The sequence below is a fragment of the Ostrinia nubilalis genome, chromosome 10 (genome assembly GCF_963855985.1).
Source record: "Ostrinia nubilalis chromosome 10, ilOstNubi1.1, whole genome shotgun sequence".
Lineage (NCBI taxonomy): Eukaryota > Metazoa > Arthropoda > Insecta > Lepidoptera > Crambidae > Ostrinia > Ostrinia nubilalis.
The window spans coordinates 5,975,005-5,990,758 of NC_087097.1; the positions used below are offsets into that span (position 1 = coordinate 5,975,005).

Below are 15,754 nucleotides of genomic sequence, written 5' to 3' on the forward strand. Positions count from 1 at the left end.
TAAAGTAAGATGGTGCAACCCAGCCATACAGATGTGGTAACCAACTCTATGAGCAGATATATTATTTAATCAATGTCTCCATAAAATTATCTATAGAGATGATAAAAATATGTAAAACAACCTTGAATCTTTCATAATATAAATCATAGGTTAAAACCTAGAATATAATTATTTAACAGGGTAAAATGAGAAAATATAATCACTACTGATTAGGACGTCTGATATTCCAAAGTAAACATTATTTGCTACCCACACATTAGAAGAAGCTATCAATCAGCTGGAAACTAATTACAAAGAGACTTTTTGTTTCTAAGGTCGAACCAAAACCTAGATCAATGACTTGCAAAAGGTGCCTTCAAGTGATTAAGCAGCCTGACACTAACATTTTACTAACGTAAATTAACCCATTATTCACTCAGCTGGTATTTATTTATTTAATTTAACATTTAGTCGACAGACTAAGGGTTTATACACATTGCTGCAGGGCGTACGGGGAATGTGCTTTGTTTGTTTTCTACGCGGAAAGATCCGCGATTGCAAGCGTAAGTTGATGAACGGTGGAATAACGATGAAGTACATTTAAACGTATCAGAGCACGTAACAGTTTTTGCAACTGATAGCAGATGGAGCAGAAAAGCTATCTATAGGCGACCATGGATCAGAAAACAGGTATTTCTACCACTCAATGGACCGAATATCTAGCGAAGATCGCGAGATGTATCTGGACCGGTCGTTGTAGAAATTATAGAAGGCCTTTGTCCTATGGTTCGAAAACAAACAAGTTACTATCATAAAGGAAAAAAATTGGATGGACCGTTTGAAGTAAGTAAGGCTTATACATTAGTTTATGATCATGATAGTACTAATGTCGGTCGGCCGTTTGGTGTAGTGGTTCGAAACGGACTACAATTCCAGAGGTTGCGGGTTCGATTCCCGCACAGTACAAACATTTGTGTGCATGAACATATTTGTTTGCATACATACATAAATAACATAAAAAAAGTATTTAAGTATGTTTATATCCGTTGTCTAGTACCCATAGTACAAGCTTTGCTTAGTTTGGGACTAGAAGCGCAGTGTAAAATATTTATTTATTTATTAATGTAACTACAGACGCTACACGTACGCCCCGTAGTAATGTGTTTACAACCTAATTCAAGCGCAAAGCGATCGATTGATTAGCTATCTCTGTACAATCTGGGATTGAAATAGGATCTCAGTGGTTCTATGCTTTGTGTTTGTAGGTAAAGGCTAGTTGCAAAGGTAAATTGAAATGGAATGATTGAATGTAGCCACTTAGTCTTGGTTGCACCATCTTACTTTAACTTTGACAAACGTCAAAAATCTGTCAAACTCCATACAAAAAGCACCGGTTATCGTTAAATTTACTGCCAAAGTTAGGTGGTGCAACTCAGCCTTAATGTAAAGTTAGAGTAATTGTAGTCAGCTCTCAGAACTCTCATACAGTTTTTTTCAGAAAGATATAAGTATTTTACACAAAAAAATATTTTAAGTAAGTTGCCATAACTTTGATACCTACCAAAATGTAGAAAAATGTGTCAATCATAATAAATCTTCGGCCTGACCGTCTAGAAAGGGGACTAGTGTTTAACCCAAGTCAATAAGTAAAGTTAGGCAAATTAAACGGCACTCGGAACAAATTACGGCAAAACATCGGTAAAAGCCTTGATTAACAACCATAAAATCAAGGTCAGAAGGCTGTATCTCATTCGCAATCGAAGAAACAAGCCATTAATTCACTTTAAAGGAACACTTCAAAGAACGTACGGATTCCGCTTTAATAATGGTTTATGTGGCGGAATTTACATACGCCCTGTTACGTCGCATTGCTGAGGTTGTAGTCAGGTCTTAACCCTTGTAACGATTAGATTAAGATTCAAAATCGATTGAGGAAATCTGTTATTTTGTGGCAGATTACAGACAGATGATTGTACAATAGACATACTTACTGTACGGCTAGCACGAAAAACTTTCGAGTTCAAGACGAGAACGGATTTTCTTACAATTCGATTTCGAATTCGATACGTTCTTATTTGTTTTACTAATCACACTGATGATTGTACGACAAGAGTGCTACGAATAAATATAATAAGTATGTGTACTAAAGAGCATTCTTATTAGAATAAAATGAATTAATTCGTTATGACAAGAGTCCAGCCAGTGGTTCGCCTAATTTATTTACAGGTCGCGGGTAAATGTGTGTATCTTGTCATTTGCTTTCTCTCTATCTTATGTTTGCATGTATTTTCAATTAAAAATACATACATACAAAACTCCAAGTTGTTGTCATATAATCAAGAATGTTTATATCGTAGTCTGGTACTTTCACTTCAAACTTTGCTTAGTTTGTGCCTATATTTCGCAGCATAAAACGTCCAATGATATTTTTCACCTTCCGCGATCAACAAAATGCAATGTTCTTAGCGCGCAAATGTCACAAAGCGACCGCTTATAATCGCTTTGAAATTGCCTTATCGACTCCATCATTCGATCTGTGTGACCATTAGGCGCACAATGCATCCAAATATCTTCTTGCAGCAGGATTTGCCACGGCCTTGGCGGCAGCTGCAATGCGGTGCTACTGGATCACGCCATTGTTTGGCTTGCAAGCTTAAATAAATCCACTATCTTGCCTTCAGGTATTTAGTGAAATGGTTTTTTAGGGTTCCTGAGCACTTGTCCATCTGTGTTTTCAGGACAACACAGTTTTTGTATTTTGTTCCTTTTAATCGAAAGAGACCTTTTAAGTCCACAACGGGACAAAGGTTTCCTCCTAGGAGTTCCTAGGAGTAGGAGTCCGGCGCTACTCACAACTTTTTTTTTTTATGTGACAGGAGGCAAACGAGCAGACGGATCACCTGATGGTAAGTGATTACATAGACACCCGCAGACCCAGGGGCGTTACAGGTGCGTTGCCAGCGTATACGCTCTCCTCTTGAAAGCTTGTAGGTCGTATCCGTACTTTAATTAGATCGTCAGTCCATCGAGTTAGCAGGTCTGCCTACATTACATCTAGGTACTAGTCCTTACTCGCACAGAAAAGTGGAGACATGTAATTTAAGTACTTAATTTTTAGACACATTAATTATAAGTAAAGAAATGTCCAACTGAGAAAGTGTGGGCGACATTTCCCAAATTGTAAGATGGGTTAAGGTGGGGAGTAAGGAAGTGTATAGAGATGAAGAAGGATATGGAACCATCAGATACGAGAACGACTCGCACTTAGCCGGTTTTTTAAATTATAGTAATCACAGTAACTGTGTGCTGCAAGGTTTCCCAATTGCAGGTAGTCCTTGAACTTGGCGTTATTAGAGAACTTGGAGCAATTATAATTGCTAATGCCCAGAGGCACGCCACTTAAACAAAACTTAAAATTACCTGCCAGTGATAGGTATAATATAAGCAGCATAATGGCGCAAGTACACTATGCGGAAAATTGTCCAAAACGAAGCGCTAGCCCGCACACCGAAGTATGGGCAACGCACGGGTGGGAGAAGGAGAAAGTAGCCGAGAAGGTGTTCACAATATTACGTCTTGTATAGTGTGCTTGCGTCAATTATAAGTTTCTTAGTTATTTTTAATTTTAATTTCAAACGGGATTATTATCATTGTAAAATTTAAATCAGTGATTTCTTATCATACTTCTCTTAGTGGAATTTTTAACCTAAAAACTTTTAATTTTATTTTAGAAGTTCAATATTAGGCCTAGGATGCGCGCCACGATAAGCGTTTATCACTCAATTATTGATTTTACGCGATAAACCTATTCATTTTTCGTCTAAAATCATTGATAAGATTTCATCACGGCGCGCATCCTAGCCCGGCTGGTGTGCCATTAATTCGCATTTAAAATAAAAGCCAATAATTGTATGTGCATGCCAGTCAACAATTTATGTTGAGAAATTATTCAACCAGCTTTTTACTGCATAACCTTTTGAGCACGACACGGAAAGTAATATGAATTTAAAAACTCGTAATATCTGCATACAGTTCAATTTTCTTTATTCTCTATTTTATGAATACTTTATTTGTGTTGAAAAACCGTAAAAACATAAGCTTTAACATGGCAATACAGGGTGTAAAAACTAACTACGAAACTTGAAACTGTTTTTATACATTCAGAGTATTATAAAATTCGATAGTACGCGATTGGATTTTCAACAGGACACCAGCTAAGGTAAGCCAGTCATTTAAAAGGGTAAATGAAAAATATAATAATTTCTAAAGATTTCCGCACATCGCGTGACAAATTATGCACGTGACTCCGTACCATACATCAGAAGTGGGAATTCATGCAAATATCAGATACATAATGGAATAATACGTTGACTTATATGCAGATTTTTATAATATAATACACCGTTTGGCTAATTTTAAAAAGACTGTATGTACCTTGACATTAGGTATGGATTTTATTGTGATTTTGTTAATGCTACTCCAGTTTTACCGGAATTATTGAAAAAGCAAAGTTTGTCTTTGTCGGAAGTACTGTCATATTAGTATGGTACCTAAAGAAGTCAATCCAAAAAGGATCCTTTAACTCCGGCACTGGATAGTTTTTTACGACAAACCATTATGCAGCCTAGAAATTGAAGACCTAACAAAATATAGTATACCATACTCACTTACTCTGAAATAAATCAAAGCACTTGAAAAGTAGGGTTATTCGTTTGAAAAATTACATATAACAAGACTAGTAACAATATCAATACCTCCAGTACCTTAAGATATTCGTACCATAGGTTACTTAAGTAATACGTATGGCACGTACGGTACTGATATAATTTGCGTTAAATGATAGCGTTAAAACTATAATTACCGAGCATGCTGAGGGCGCGGAATGAGCACCACACGTCCCTCCGGCTGTCGCCGCCGCCAAAGCACTGCTTCCAGGCACCTGTCAAGACAATAATACCCTTAAAAACAAATCCAACCTTAACTGCAAGGCAATAAAGATTAATTTAGAGAAAACTAAATACATCTCATCAACAAGCTAAAACGTAAAAAGGTTACTGAATAAAATAGCTCGTCAGTCATTTTAGTAATAATACCTACAAAGAAGAAGTCTACTTAGATGCCTCTAAACTATCTAAAAGATTACTCTTACATCCAATAGCAGCCGGTTCTACAGAAATATTATTTTGAAGGGCATTACAATGAGGATAAAGGTATTATTATGCTGGAAATAAAAGAATAGTACGTCTTGGGATTCGACTTGGATGTAGCAATTTGGGATATGAATAATAACACACCATTTTCTTTTCCTATAGCGACGTTGGAACATGGGAAGGACACTGGTCCACCTGTCAAAATTATATTTTGTATGGAAATTGTAAAAATGTTACAATAGTTATCTAATCTAACATTGGTGTTATTTTACTAGTCTTTTCATTTCACGCATACAAATGAACTGTGAAAAGCACCCTCGATTTTCAATCATAGATAAAAAATAATGTAGAGATGGCATTTAGCTCATAACAATGGAGCAATACGCAGTAAAATAGAGGGAAAATAAACATGAAAAATGTAAATTAACTTGTAATGTTAACACATTTTTTATCCAATATAAATATGAACATACGAGAACATGATTTGAATAATCTTGTTTGCAGTTTTTTCAGGAATTTTTATTGGAAAATACTTGTGTATTTATTAAAGCATGAATTTCAATAACACTTGAAGATTTTACATCTAATAAAGATTTCGTTGAAATGTTCCTAGAATATTCTTTTGAAATGAATTTACTGGTATTAAAATAGAGATGATATTTATAAATAAATATAATTATGTTAACTAGTTGCTAGTAGGTAATACAAATAAATTAAGTACTGCTTTATTTGTTTCAGAAATGAAACGTTTGAAAAAATAAGCACGTAGGTACTTTAAAGCCGAACCCGATTCAACAACGTAAGCCTTTGTGAAATACGTCACGAGACTTTTTAGGCCTACCTACTATTTGCATAATATTATGCTTAAAAATACTTTATTTTTGTTTCAGTGAATTTTATCAGTAACTAAAGATTGTATGTATTATGTACCTTTAACTGTTCCTGCTTATAATCTGGCTGATAAGGGAGTAGCATCCTGATCTTGCCCCAACGGTTGAAGAACAACGCTATGGCCCCGATCCACACTATCAGCACCAACACTACGATGCCGATCTCCACCCCTCGTATCTGTACAAAATAAATGAAAATTATAAATTGTCTTCTAAAATAAACATGCACTAGACTACTTAGGTCCGATTCGACCAAACTTTTATCCGAGAATAACTCCTGGTATAACTGGCACATTGACAGTTTCAGTTAGGGAAATAATGTGAAAACTGACGATTTATTCTGAGATTAATATTTACTCGTTTGGTCGAATCCACCCTTAAAAGAACAACATACTCATAAGTGTTACTTGCTAGGTATTTCTGCATAATTATAAATCGATTTGGAATGAAAATGTTTTCATTTCTCAATGTATTAATCTGGTTTAATAAGCCCACTGAAATGAAAAAAAAACTGTTTCAGCTACATAATTTATTATTTACCTCTATTTTATTATATTAAGAACAGGGTATACACCACGGTGTAAAGTTTCTATTATGTTTATGCTTCTGGATACAGGAATATCTATTTACATAGAATCCACAACCAAATAGAATTTCTAATTCGTAGTGAAGCGCTTCTCTATTCTAAGTAAAAGACATGACCAAGCTTTAGTTTCGTAGAAATAGTTCAAGTTAGCTGATGTTAACGTTAACTCCGACTGTAACAGTTATATCCAGGACGTAATAAAGGCTTACTACGTAATATGGGATTAGTACAAACGAGAACTGTACATCCTACCGTTCCTTATGTCTGAAGGAAAAAGGGTCACAATCGATCGCTTATTTTTGTCGCCATGTACATTGTACAGACGACAGCGCATGAAGCAAAATACTGTGGTATCTTATGTACTGGTAATAGGTACTGTTTTCCCACAAAAATGTACATTCTGATCTGCTCTATTTAGGCTTCGTGACGTAGTTGAATGACACGGCGAATAAGTATGGCAGGTATCATTAAGAGAGATCAAAGTAAATGTTATTAGCAAGAATTATAGCGTCAAGAGCAGTATACTTTAATGATATCAATACGCCTCCGTTTTCTTAAGCCTAATTCACACTGGCACATGCTAAGTTTAGTGTGAAAAGCTTTTAAGCAACATGACATCATCATCATCATCTCACCCATAGATCATCCACTGCTGAACATAGGCCTCCCCCAATGCTTTCCAATTCCATGTTACGCGGCCTGCGTCCAGCGCTTTCCTGCTACCTTTATGATGTCGTCATGTCATGTCAACACATGACATGATACACATAAAACCATTGCTACATGATCTAAATTATACAGGTACCGGCATTTTTCGGTTGGCAATTTCGATTTTAATTACGTTTTCCCGGACATGTATGTCAAATTTTACTTGAAATTTCTATCGCCACATATTTTGTTCCTAAATAGACACAGTTTGCACTAGTTTAAGAGCCAAAGTCCCAATATTATACTACATTGTATTTACATCAATGAAGGTACTTATTTTCTATTTATTTAAATATTTACCGTGGGGAATGTTGGTGAGGGGTCTGGAGGGGCGACTGAGGAACGGGGAGTGCCCGCTAGACCCCCGTCCTGCTGCGGCGATGTCCGTGGAGGCTCTGTGGACATCAAATTGACATTAGTATAGTTCATCATCAGATCATTTTGGACTCTACTACATGAGCATGACCCTCTCTATCTAATTGACTAGAAGCAATTGGAAAAGATAGTCAATAAAAAAATCTATTTGGTTTAAACAATGTCTGTAAGCTTTTAACTATAAACAATTTTCGGTTTCAAAAGACTATTAATACAAACTCTATTAATAGCTCCTGAAACTTTGAACTATGTGATTAATAAGGCTCTTTCATTTCCGACAATGTTTTTTAGAATCTAGGCGTAGTAAAGCGTCACAATACCTAAAACAAATGACTGTTTTCAAGTGTACTTGTTAATGACCGTTCGCTTCAGAGCGACTTCCACAAAATGTACTATTTGGGAGGCCCTTAGGGGTTCCAAGTAGACATGAAACGAGCATTAGGAAGTAATGTACCAGTTTCTTCGAACTAGTACACCATTAGGCTTTCAGTATACTGAACCCTTTAGACCCTCTGTGCTTTCAAACAAATAACATCATGTCTTCTTCAACGAATTGAACCATAATAATACTGATAGCTGTACCTAAGTATCTGCGTCTCTATTTGTTTAATCAACTGCCTCAATTTGAAAGATTTCATTATATTTATTTCATGATTAAGCGCCATAAGTGTATATTTTTTAAATTAGTAGAGTAACTGCTATATTAGATTGATGACCATCCTTCCCCCTAAACTTTGACGATTAATCTAATAACATCAATTTAATCTCCAATATGTTGCAGTTAGAAACACCGACTAGAAAGTATTCCAATATTGCACAAGTTATTCAAAAATCAACCAAAACTTATCCGCCGGTGAGCACAGTTCTCCTTGCATAATGGATGCTCTACTGCCTCTAGTTTGGAGCCAGTTTTCTCATAATTAGTCAGGTAATTTGCGTAAGCTGCTCTAACTTACGCCTCTCTGAGCGTGTCAAATTATATCAGAAGTTTACGGTTTATTCACCTTCCATTTGATGGATTAACATAAGCGATATCTGAAATGAAACGTAGACTATTCAATGTATGTTTTGTTGATGAAAATAGACTTTTTTCTTATTTAAGACAAGGCAGGTATTTGACTGCAATCGCACCTGGTGTTAAGTGGGATGCAGTCTAGGATGTTACATATCTGCCCTGTAAGTGCCTATTCACTCTCGCCTTGAATAGGCCCGGATTATAGTGTTATTGAAAAACTTGTTCTAGTATCATCACCATCAGGTTGTTTAGTCTCCGCTGCAGGAGCAAGACTCTCTTATTTACCATAGACAAACGGAGGATTTGATCTACACTCCCAACGCTGACCTCAAGAATTGGAGAGGACTCATGTTCGCACATTTAATTTTGTTCTATTAATTTAGTCTTTCAGTCCTTTAAGGTCTTATTCAACTCTACCAGAACCACATGGCTAGCATCGTTTATGCTTTAACCACTTCACCGGCGCGATCATTGGCCTACAATGACAGGTCACGCGACCCTTGACAGTCCATGACAGTCTGCGCGACCTTGTCATTGGCCTATGATCGCGCCGACGATGGCGATCTGCACGCGTTGGTTTAAGTATAAAAATCCTTGTTCAAACATATTATAAACATACATAATAATAACAAACTAAATAGCTTGTAATTACATAGTGGGTCCTATTCTATTTCAACCAAACACAATACTCGTTCAGGTAGAAACAACTCCCTGTTGGATATGGACGTATAATTAAAATAACCTAAAGCTTCTTCAAATAAACTACTTAAATGACCTGCACCACCCAGTGGCCACTCCACAAAGACCTAATAAACTAAATGTCGAGTCCAATTTTAGAAATCGGTCAAAACACTCGACCATTGCACTTTGGGCTGGACTGAATATTCTGGTTTGTGTCTGGCGATACTGGAACGAGAATGAAACGATATAAAATACGTGAAGCGAAAAAACTGAAAAGCTTTTTGAAGGATAATAAGCACTGAGCTTTAATACATAGTTAAGTGTGATAATTACAAACCACGCATTGTCTAATGTTTAGACTACTCGAGACGACCGTTTTTTTTGTATTTTGCTATACCTACTAATCTTTTTATTTGATCAAAATTGCAACCAAAGGATGCCGATGCAGACTGATAGAGCTATGTTTTCGCTCTTAGTTTATAACCTGAATTTACTGAGCAATCGTGCTGCATATTAAACTTTATTCACTTATCACCATGTGTGATTGAGACCCAACGTAGACTAGAATAATAAGAAAAGAAGCGTTACATACATTGCCGAAATACTATTTTTGTGCATATCGTAATATCGCACTCTATTGCTACCCAACATGTAGTAAACGAACGACAGACATATGATAACTACAATACCTCTAGAAAATACTCCGTTCAATTATCAGAATAACCCTCTTGTTTAGATGCGCTTAACATTATTTTACTGCACCCGGAAGATCAAACGAGCAAACGGACCGGCTGGAAAGCGGCCAACATTGCGCCCGAGCAAATGTGTTTGTAAAGGTGAGATTCCACTGCAAAAGCTATTCAGAGATTCGTCCCTATAAGATTTTGAAGAATCGCAGATACGATAAAAAATGGATCATATTCGTTGCGCTTGAGCAAATGTGTTTGTAAAGGTGAGATTCCACTGCAGGCGCTATTCAGAGGCTCGTCGCTTTTATAGAAGTTAGTAAAGAAGCGTAAATGCGGAAAAATAGAAAGCTGATCATAAGTGTCATTGTGGAGCACATGTGGTTATAAAGGTCAGATTCCACTGGTACGCGCTTCAGAATAGTGCCCATCGCTAGCAAATGAATCTTCGAATTATGAATGAAAGAAGCGCCTATTAAGGACAGCACATAAAAGTCTCTAAAACATATTCAGCCTAAGTATTATTAACAGGTATCAATAGAGCAAAAAAGGGTAATGCAGGCCATTGACTAGGTACACGAAGATATGGGAACACTTCAGCGATAAAGAAATTAATAAATAAAAGATGTTAACATTATGGCGATACAATTATAGCCCAGCGGCGTCACTGTCGCATTGGCGATTCGTCGGTATTTCGAACCCCCGTCGTCATGTAAACTAAAATAAAACAAATTGGTGGAGTACAGCTCTGAGGTCAAGACTAAAAGTCTTGTATTATTTTCGATGCTCACATAAGGCGCAAAGTTCGAAATGAAATCTATTCGCAAACTTTCGGTGGAGTTTTACCTTTATAACTGTTGAGCTACTTTAACTGAATGTGGGAGAAAGACGATGAAAGATAATGGGATGATAGCGAGCGTTATTATTGGACTATCAATTTCATTGCGACATAATCGTATCTTGGTTTTGATTGTTATAGTTTTTTAGGACACCTGTTATTTGCAAGAATATACGAGAATGAAATAAATGAAGAATTATACAAGTATTTTTGGAACTGACATCGTATTCACTAGAGGACTATGCAATGTTGCTAGACGTTTCAGCAATAGACGAAATGTCGTGCAACGTTTCCATTTTCCAACGTTAAGGCTGGGTTGCACCATCTTACTTTAACTTTGACAAACGTCAAAAATCTGTCAAAATCCATACTAATACCACCGGTTATCGTCAAAGTTACGGTCAAAGTAAGATGGTGCAACCCAGCCTAAGTTTTCTTACACATTGACGTTGGCATAATAATTTTTATTATGCCGCACGACATTCAATTTTAATACCGCAAGGACTTATAGCACCATGCACCATATACCCAGCTATTTAGAAAGCAATTAAGTAAAGCATTAAGTAGGCCTATTAGTTTAACAAAGTTCAGAACGTCAAATTCTTACGCATGCACCATTGGACTGACGTCACATGTTTCATAATGATTTGCTCTAACTGAGGAACGATTAATAGTTATCTACATCTATACCTACTTATATTATAAAGAGGAAAGATTAGATTGTTTATTTATTTGTATTGAATAGGCTCCGAAATTACTAGACCGAATTGAAAAATTCTTCTACCATATCTGAGGTCTTACGCTAATGGACATAGGGGTACGAAATTCGCCGGGTCAGCTTGTCTTCAATAATTGTTAAAGCTAATAAATGACGAATTAGTTAGTCCATTACAGGATAGTAACTGTAGATGTCACACGGTTACAAGGTCAACGACCTTTCAGTTGAATAAACTTTGTCAAGGTTCGTTGAGGTTTACAACGATATCCTTTTACAAAGGTTCCAACAAATTCGTTTAGTATCATATTATTCCATACTTATCCTACAATATTATAAATGCGAAAGTTTGGATGTCTGGATGTCTGAATGTCTGAATGTCTGGATGGATGTTTGTTACTCTTTCACGCAAATACTACTGAACGGATTTTGATGAAACTTTACGAATAACATACAAATTATAGGCTATAGGTAATTAATTTATGACGATCTGTGACAAAATAAATTTCACGCGGGTGAACCCGCGGGCAAAAGCTAGTATTAATCTAATTTAAAAAATCATGTGCATAATTAGTCAAAAAGTTATGATACTATGACAAACTGACAATCAGAAGTTATAGACAGTGCAAGCAAAAATTATAATAAAGACAGTATTTTATAATATTTCCGCCATTTCTTTAAGTTCAGATTTATTTTGTCTACAACTTTGCTGCACTTACTGAACATTGAACATTATTATTTATACTAACGCCCGTATTCGCAAACGATGCTTGCTTAAGTGAATCAGAAAATCGAACGCACAGCGCTGAATCTGCTCTATGATTGGTTCGTGAGTCACCCTGTGCGTCCACGCGCACTGTAAGACCTCAAAGTAATGTTTGTGAATACGGGCGTAAAGATACTACTTAACGTGCCTAATTATTATTTTGATAGATGCTTAAATCAATATTTTGAGAAGATTTGTGAGTTAATGAAAATCTTCACGGTAGAAACTCGACGGGAAGTCTCAAACTTAAAGTTATGACATCTTATTTGGTTAAAAAAGCTGCTATTGCGCAACGAAAATGTGTAGTCTAATATGTGGCAGACTATAATTACCTACGAGTAGGTACTGTTTATACGGTTTTAAAAATGAGTTGTGGCGTATTTCGTAACTGTCACAGCACCCCAGAGGCACAGAATAATTAATAGGGACCGTTAACAGGTTATAAAAGCCCTACTTTTGGTGTTAGTAAAAACGCTACCTTTTGTGACACTACTATTTTTGTCTATAGTGGGTGTTTCAGTATTTGCTGAAAAAGTCCTATAATGCCTATTAGGAATTTTGTCAGATAAATGAATCTGAGCCATTTCCTAATAGCGTGTTTTTCTAATTTACTTCTAAAATGTGTTCTTAGAAACAATGTAGTTTTCGATAATATGTATAGGGGCTTCATTAGTACTTTAATTTTTATGTCACGTGACCGTAATTTCGTTAGAAAGAAACAAATGACTCTCATTTTCATGAATATTAGAGTGAACATACTCAAAAGTGCAGCAAATAAGCCCGTGTCTACACTGTCACGCAAAGTAGTGCTCTCAATACAAGTGTCCCACGCATTTCCTTCGCAATTCTCAACCTTCCTGTTCAAAACTTAAGGCACATATTTCTAGTTCTACACCTGTTGCGTGTACCCGTGCGTGTAGTCAAACTCCCAGTGGGCATAGGACAAATATAGCGTGTCTGTACACGCCCTAGTTTGACGTAGGTACCAAATAGGTACTTTTGTACGACAATACGCGTGTGTTGGAACCTTGTCGTATTACGGATGTTGTAAAACTTCTTGTAAGGAAATGGAGACAGTTGAAGTACTTATTCCGAACTGAGATTAAATAAGTTTGTGAATAGTAACTAGTGAGTTACCTAAGAACTCTTGCTGGGGATTTTGAAAACAGGGATTAAAATGTGAAGGTAGGTTGGTTTTCATTTTGAATCGTGATTCAAAATGATGACCACGACCACTCTGACAAGAGTGTACCGACTGAGAAGAAGAGGTTGGTTTTAATTTATCTACATGAACGAGTAGCTTAGTTAGTATACATTTAACTATTTATACAGTAAAAGCATATTATACGAGTATTCAAAAACAATTCTACAATGAGATACATAAAATAATATTTATTACCTTTTGTGTCACATAGGTACTACTTCGTGGCACTAACACTTGATAAAATTATGGCGTCAATTTGAAACAAACTATTACAATAAAATAGAAATTCGAGTCGTGGAAACGTAAACGTGAAAAGACAAGTTTATTTTCTTCTTTGGCTCTCGCGGATTACCTACGAGAGTCTTAACTCACAGAAAATTAACAAACGAATATCGATATTACTCGTCGAAAAAAGAATGACGTTTCTTAGTGGCCAGTGTCGCGCGGCCAAAAAGACCGGCAGTTGAAGCAGCTTCTTATGTTCGCACCTAATTTGGATTTCTTTTTCACAAATTGGTGACCAGTTTTTTCACAGATGAAACTCAAAACTTCGCTATTGGTTTTGTTTTCGCTTATCATTTAGTAAGCGATACAAAATAATTAAGAATAAGATATTTTTGTGCTAAGCGAAGCTCAAAAAATGCCTCATGTTTAATGAAAACAAATTATTCACGCGTTTCCCCTACCGGCTGTTTAACGTGGCACACTACACTATTAATGGCTCTACCCTACAACTCCGTGTTTGTAATTTACTTTGATAAAGTCCCAAAGTTCCACATTCTCAGTGGTCGACACTCGACAGTACAGTCAATGACATAATTGCATAGTAAATAGTTTCACTGACTATTCTAATCCATTCAGGGACTGGGTAGTCAATGCGAAAAAACGCTCAACGGTTGGAATGTGCAGGTGTCAAAATGTCCATACGGACCGGTTGTTAGTGTGGCAGAAAGTATGAACGTCAAAAAGTCCCAGTGCCAAAATGTACATTGTTACCATGGTTACAATGGTTTAGTGACAAATGGTACACATCACAAAATACAAGTACAACAAAAGGTGTAATAGATAAAATGATCAACTGATATATTGTGCTCATGAATAAATTAATAAAATTAAATGTCAAAATGTTCAATGTTCTTGTAGTCTAGTCAATAAAGTTTTTTTGGACATTTTTACCTTGATGCATTCAAACACGTGTTCACGTTAGCTATTATACAATAAGACGCTTGTTCAAATAAACCCGAAGACATTTTAACTTCAGATCATTTTAACCATTGCTCATTTCGACGTTCATACTTTTTGCCACACTAACAACCGGTCCGTATGGACATTTTGACACCTGCACATTCCAACCGTTGAGCGTTTTTTTTGCATTGACTACCCAGTCCCTGAATGTTCTAATCGGAACAAAATAACTAAGGCTGAGTTGCATCAACTTACTTTAACCGTAACTTTAACAATAACCGGTGTTTTTTGTATGGAGTTTAACGTTTGTTAAAGTTAAAGTAAGATAGTGCAACTCAACCAAAGTAACTAATTACATCTGCATCTCGTTAAATTGATAAAATACTAGCAATTGATTCTAAAGGATAGCTAATTGTTTTTCAATTATTTCGATTAAATATTCCATAAATTATCAAAAGCTTCCTTTAAAAAGTAATAAAAAATTTGTAATGAATTAAATATTTAAATTAATATTACCTATTTTTAACTGACTTCAAATAAGGAGGAGGTTATCATACTTAGACTTAACACATTCACTATAAGTACGAGTAACACCTTTATGCGAGAAGCTATGAAAATTGAGTTCAGAACATGACAATTCCAGCTCACAGACAGAAAAATAGCTTGATGAGTATACAGAGTTTATTTATTTTTAGACTGATTGTACCCACACCTTCAGTTTCTCGTTTGTTATTTCCCGGAAATTTAGGGGGTTCCCATGAAAGATTTATAATGTTAGCTGACTTTAATTTGACAGGTTGTTGATGAAGAATTTGTAATGTAGAATTGAAACGTTAACAGCGAGGAAAGGACCGTTTTCCCTTTGAATATCAAATGAGTTAAATTGTCGCCAGGGAAAGGTAAAATGAAAGAAACTCCCAGGTAAATGACCTGGGAAAGGAATTTTAGAACGTATTTGCGAACCAAATGGAGCGTA

The 15,754-nt window shown here is 36.0% G+C and overlaps 1 protein-coding gene across 2 annotated transcripts in view; it reads right to left on the reverse strand.

Moving 5' to 3' along the window:
• LOC135075741 (uncharacterized) overlaps positions 1–15,754 on the reverse strand; it is a 155,332-nt gene that overhangs the window by 41,359 nt on the left and 98,219 nt on the right. For both annotated transcript variants that reach the window (XM_063970209.1, XM_063970208.1), the window contains exons 5-7: positions 7,614–7,708; positions 6,060–6,197; positions 4,841–4,918 (exon numbers count right to left, since the gene is read on the reverse strand). In XM_063970209.1, coding sequence (XP_063826279.1) covers positions 4,841–4,918; positions 6,060–6,197; positions 7,614–7,708 — 311 coding nt within the window. The remainder of the gene's footprint in view (positions 1–4,840; positions 4,919–6,059; positions 6,198–7,613; positions 7,709–15,754) is intronic.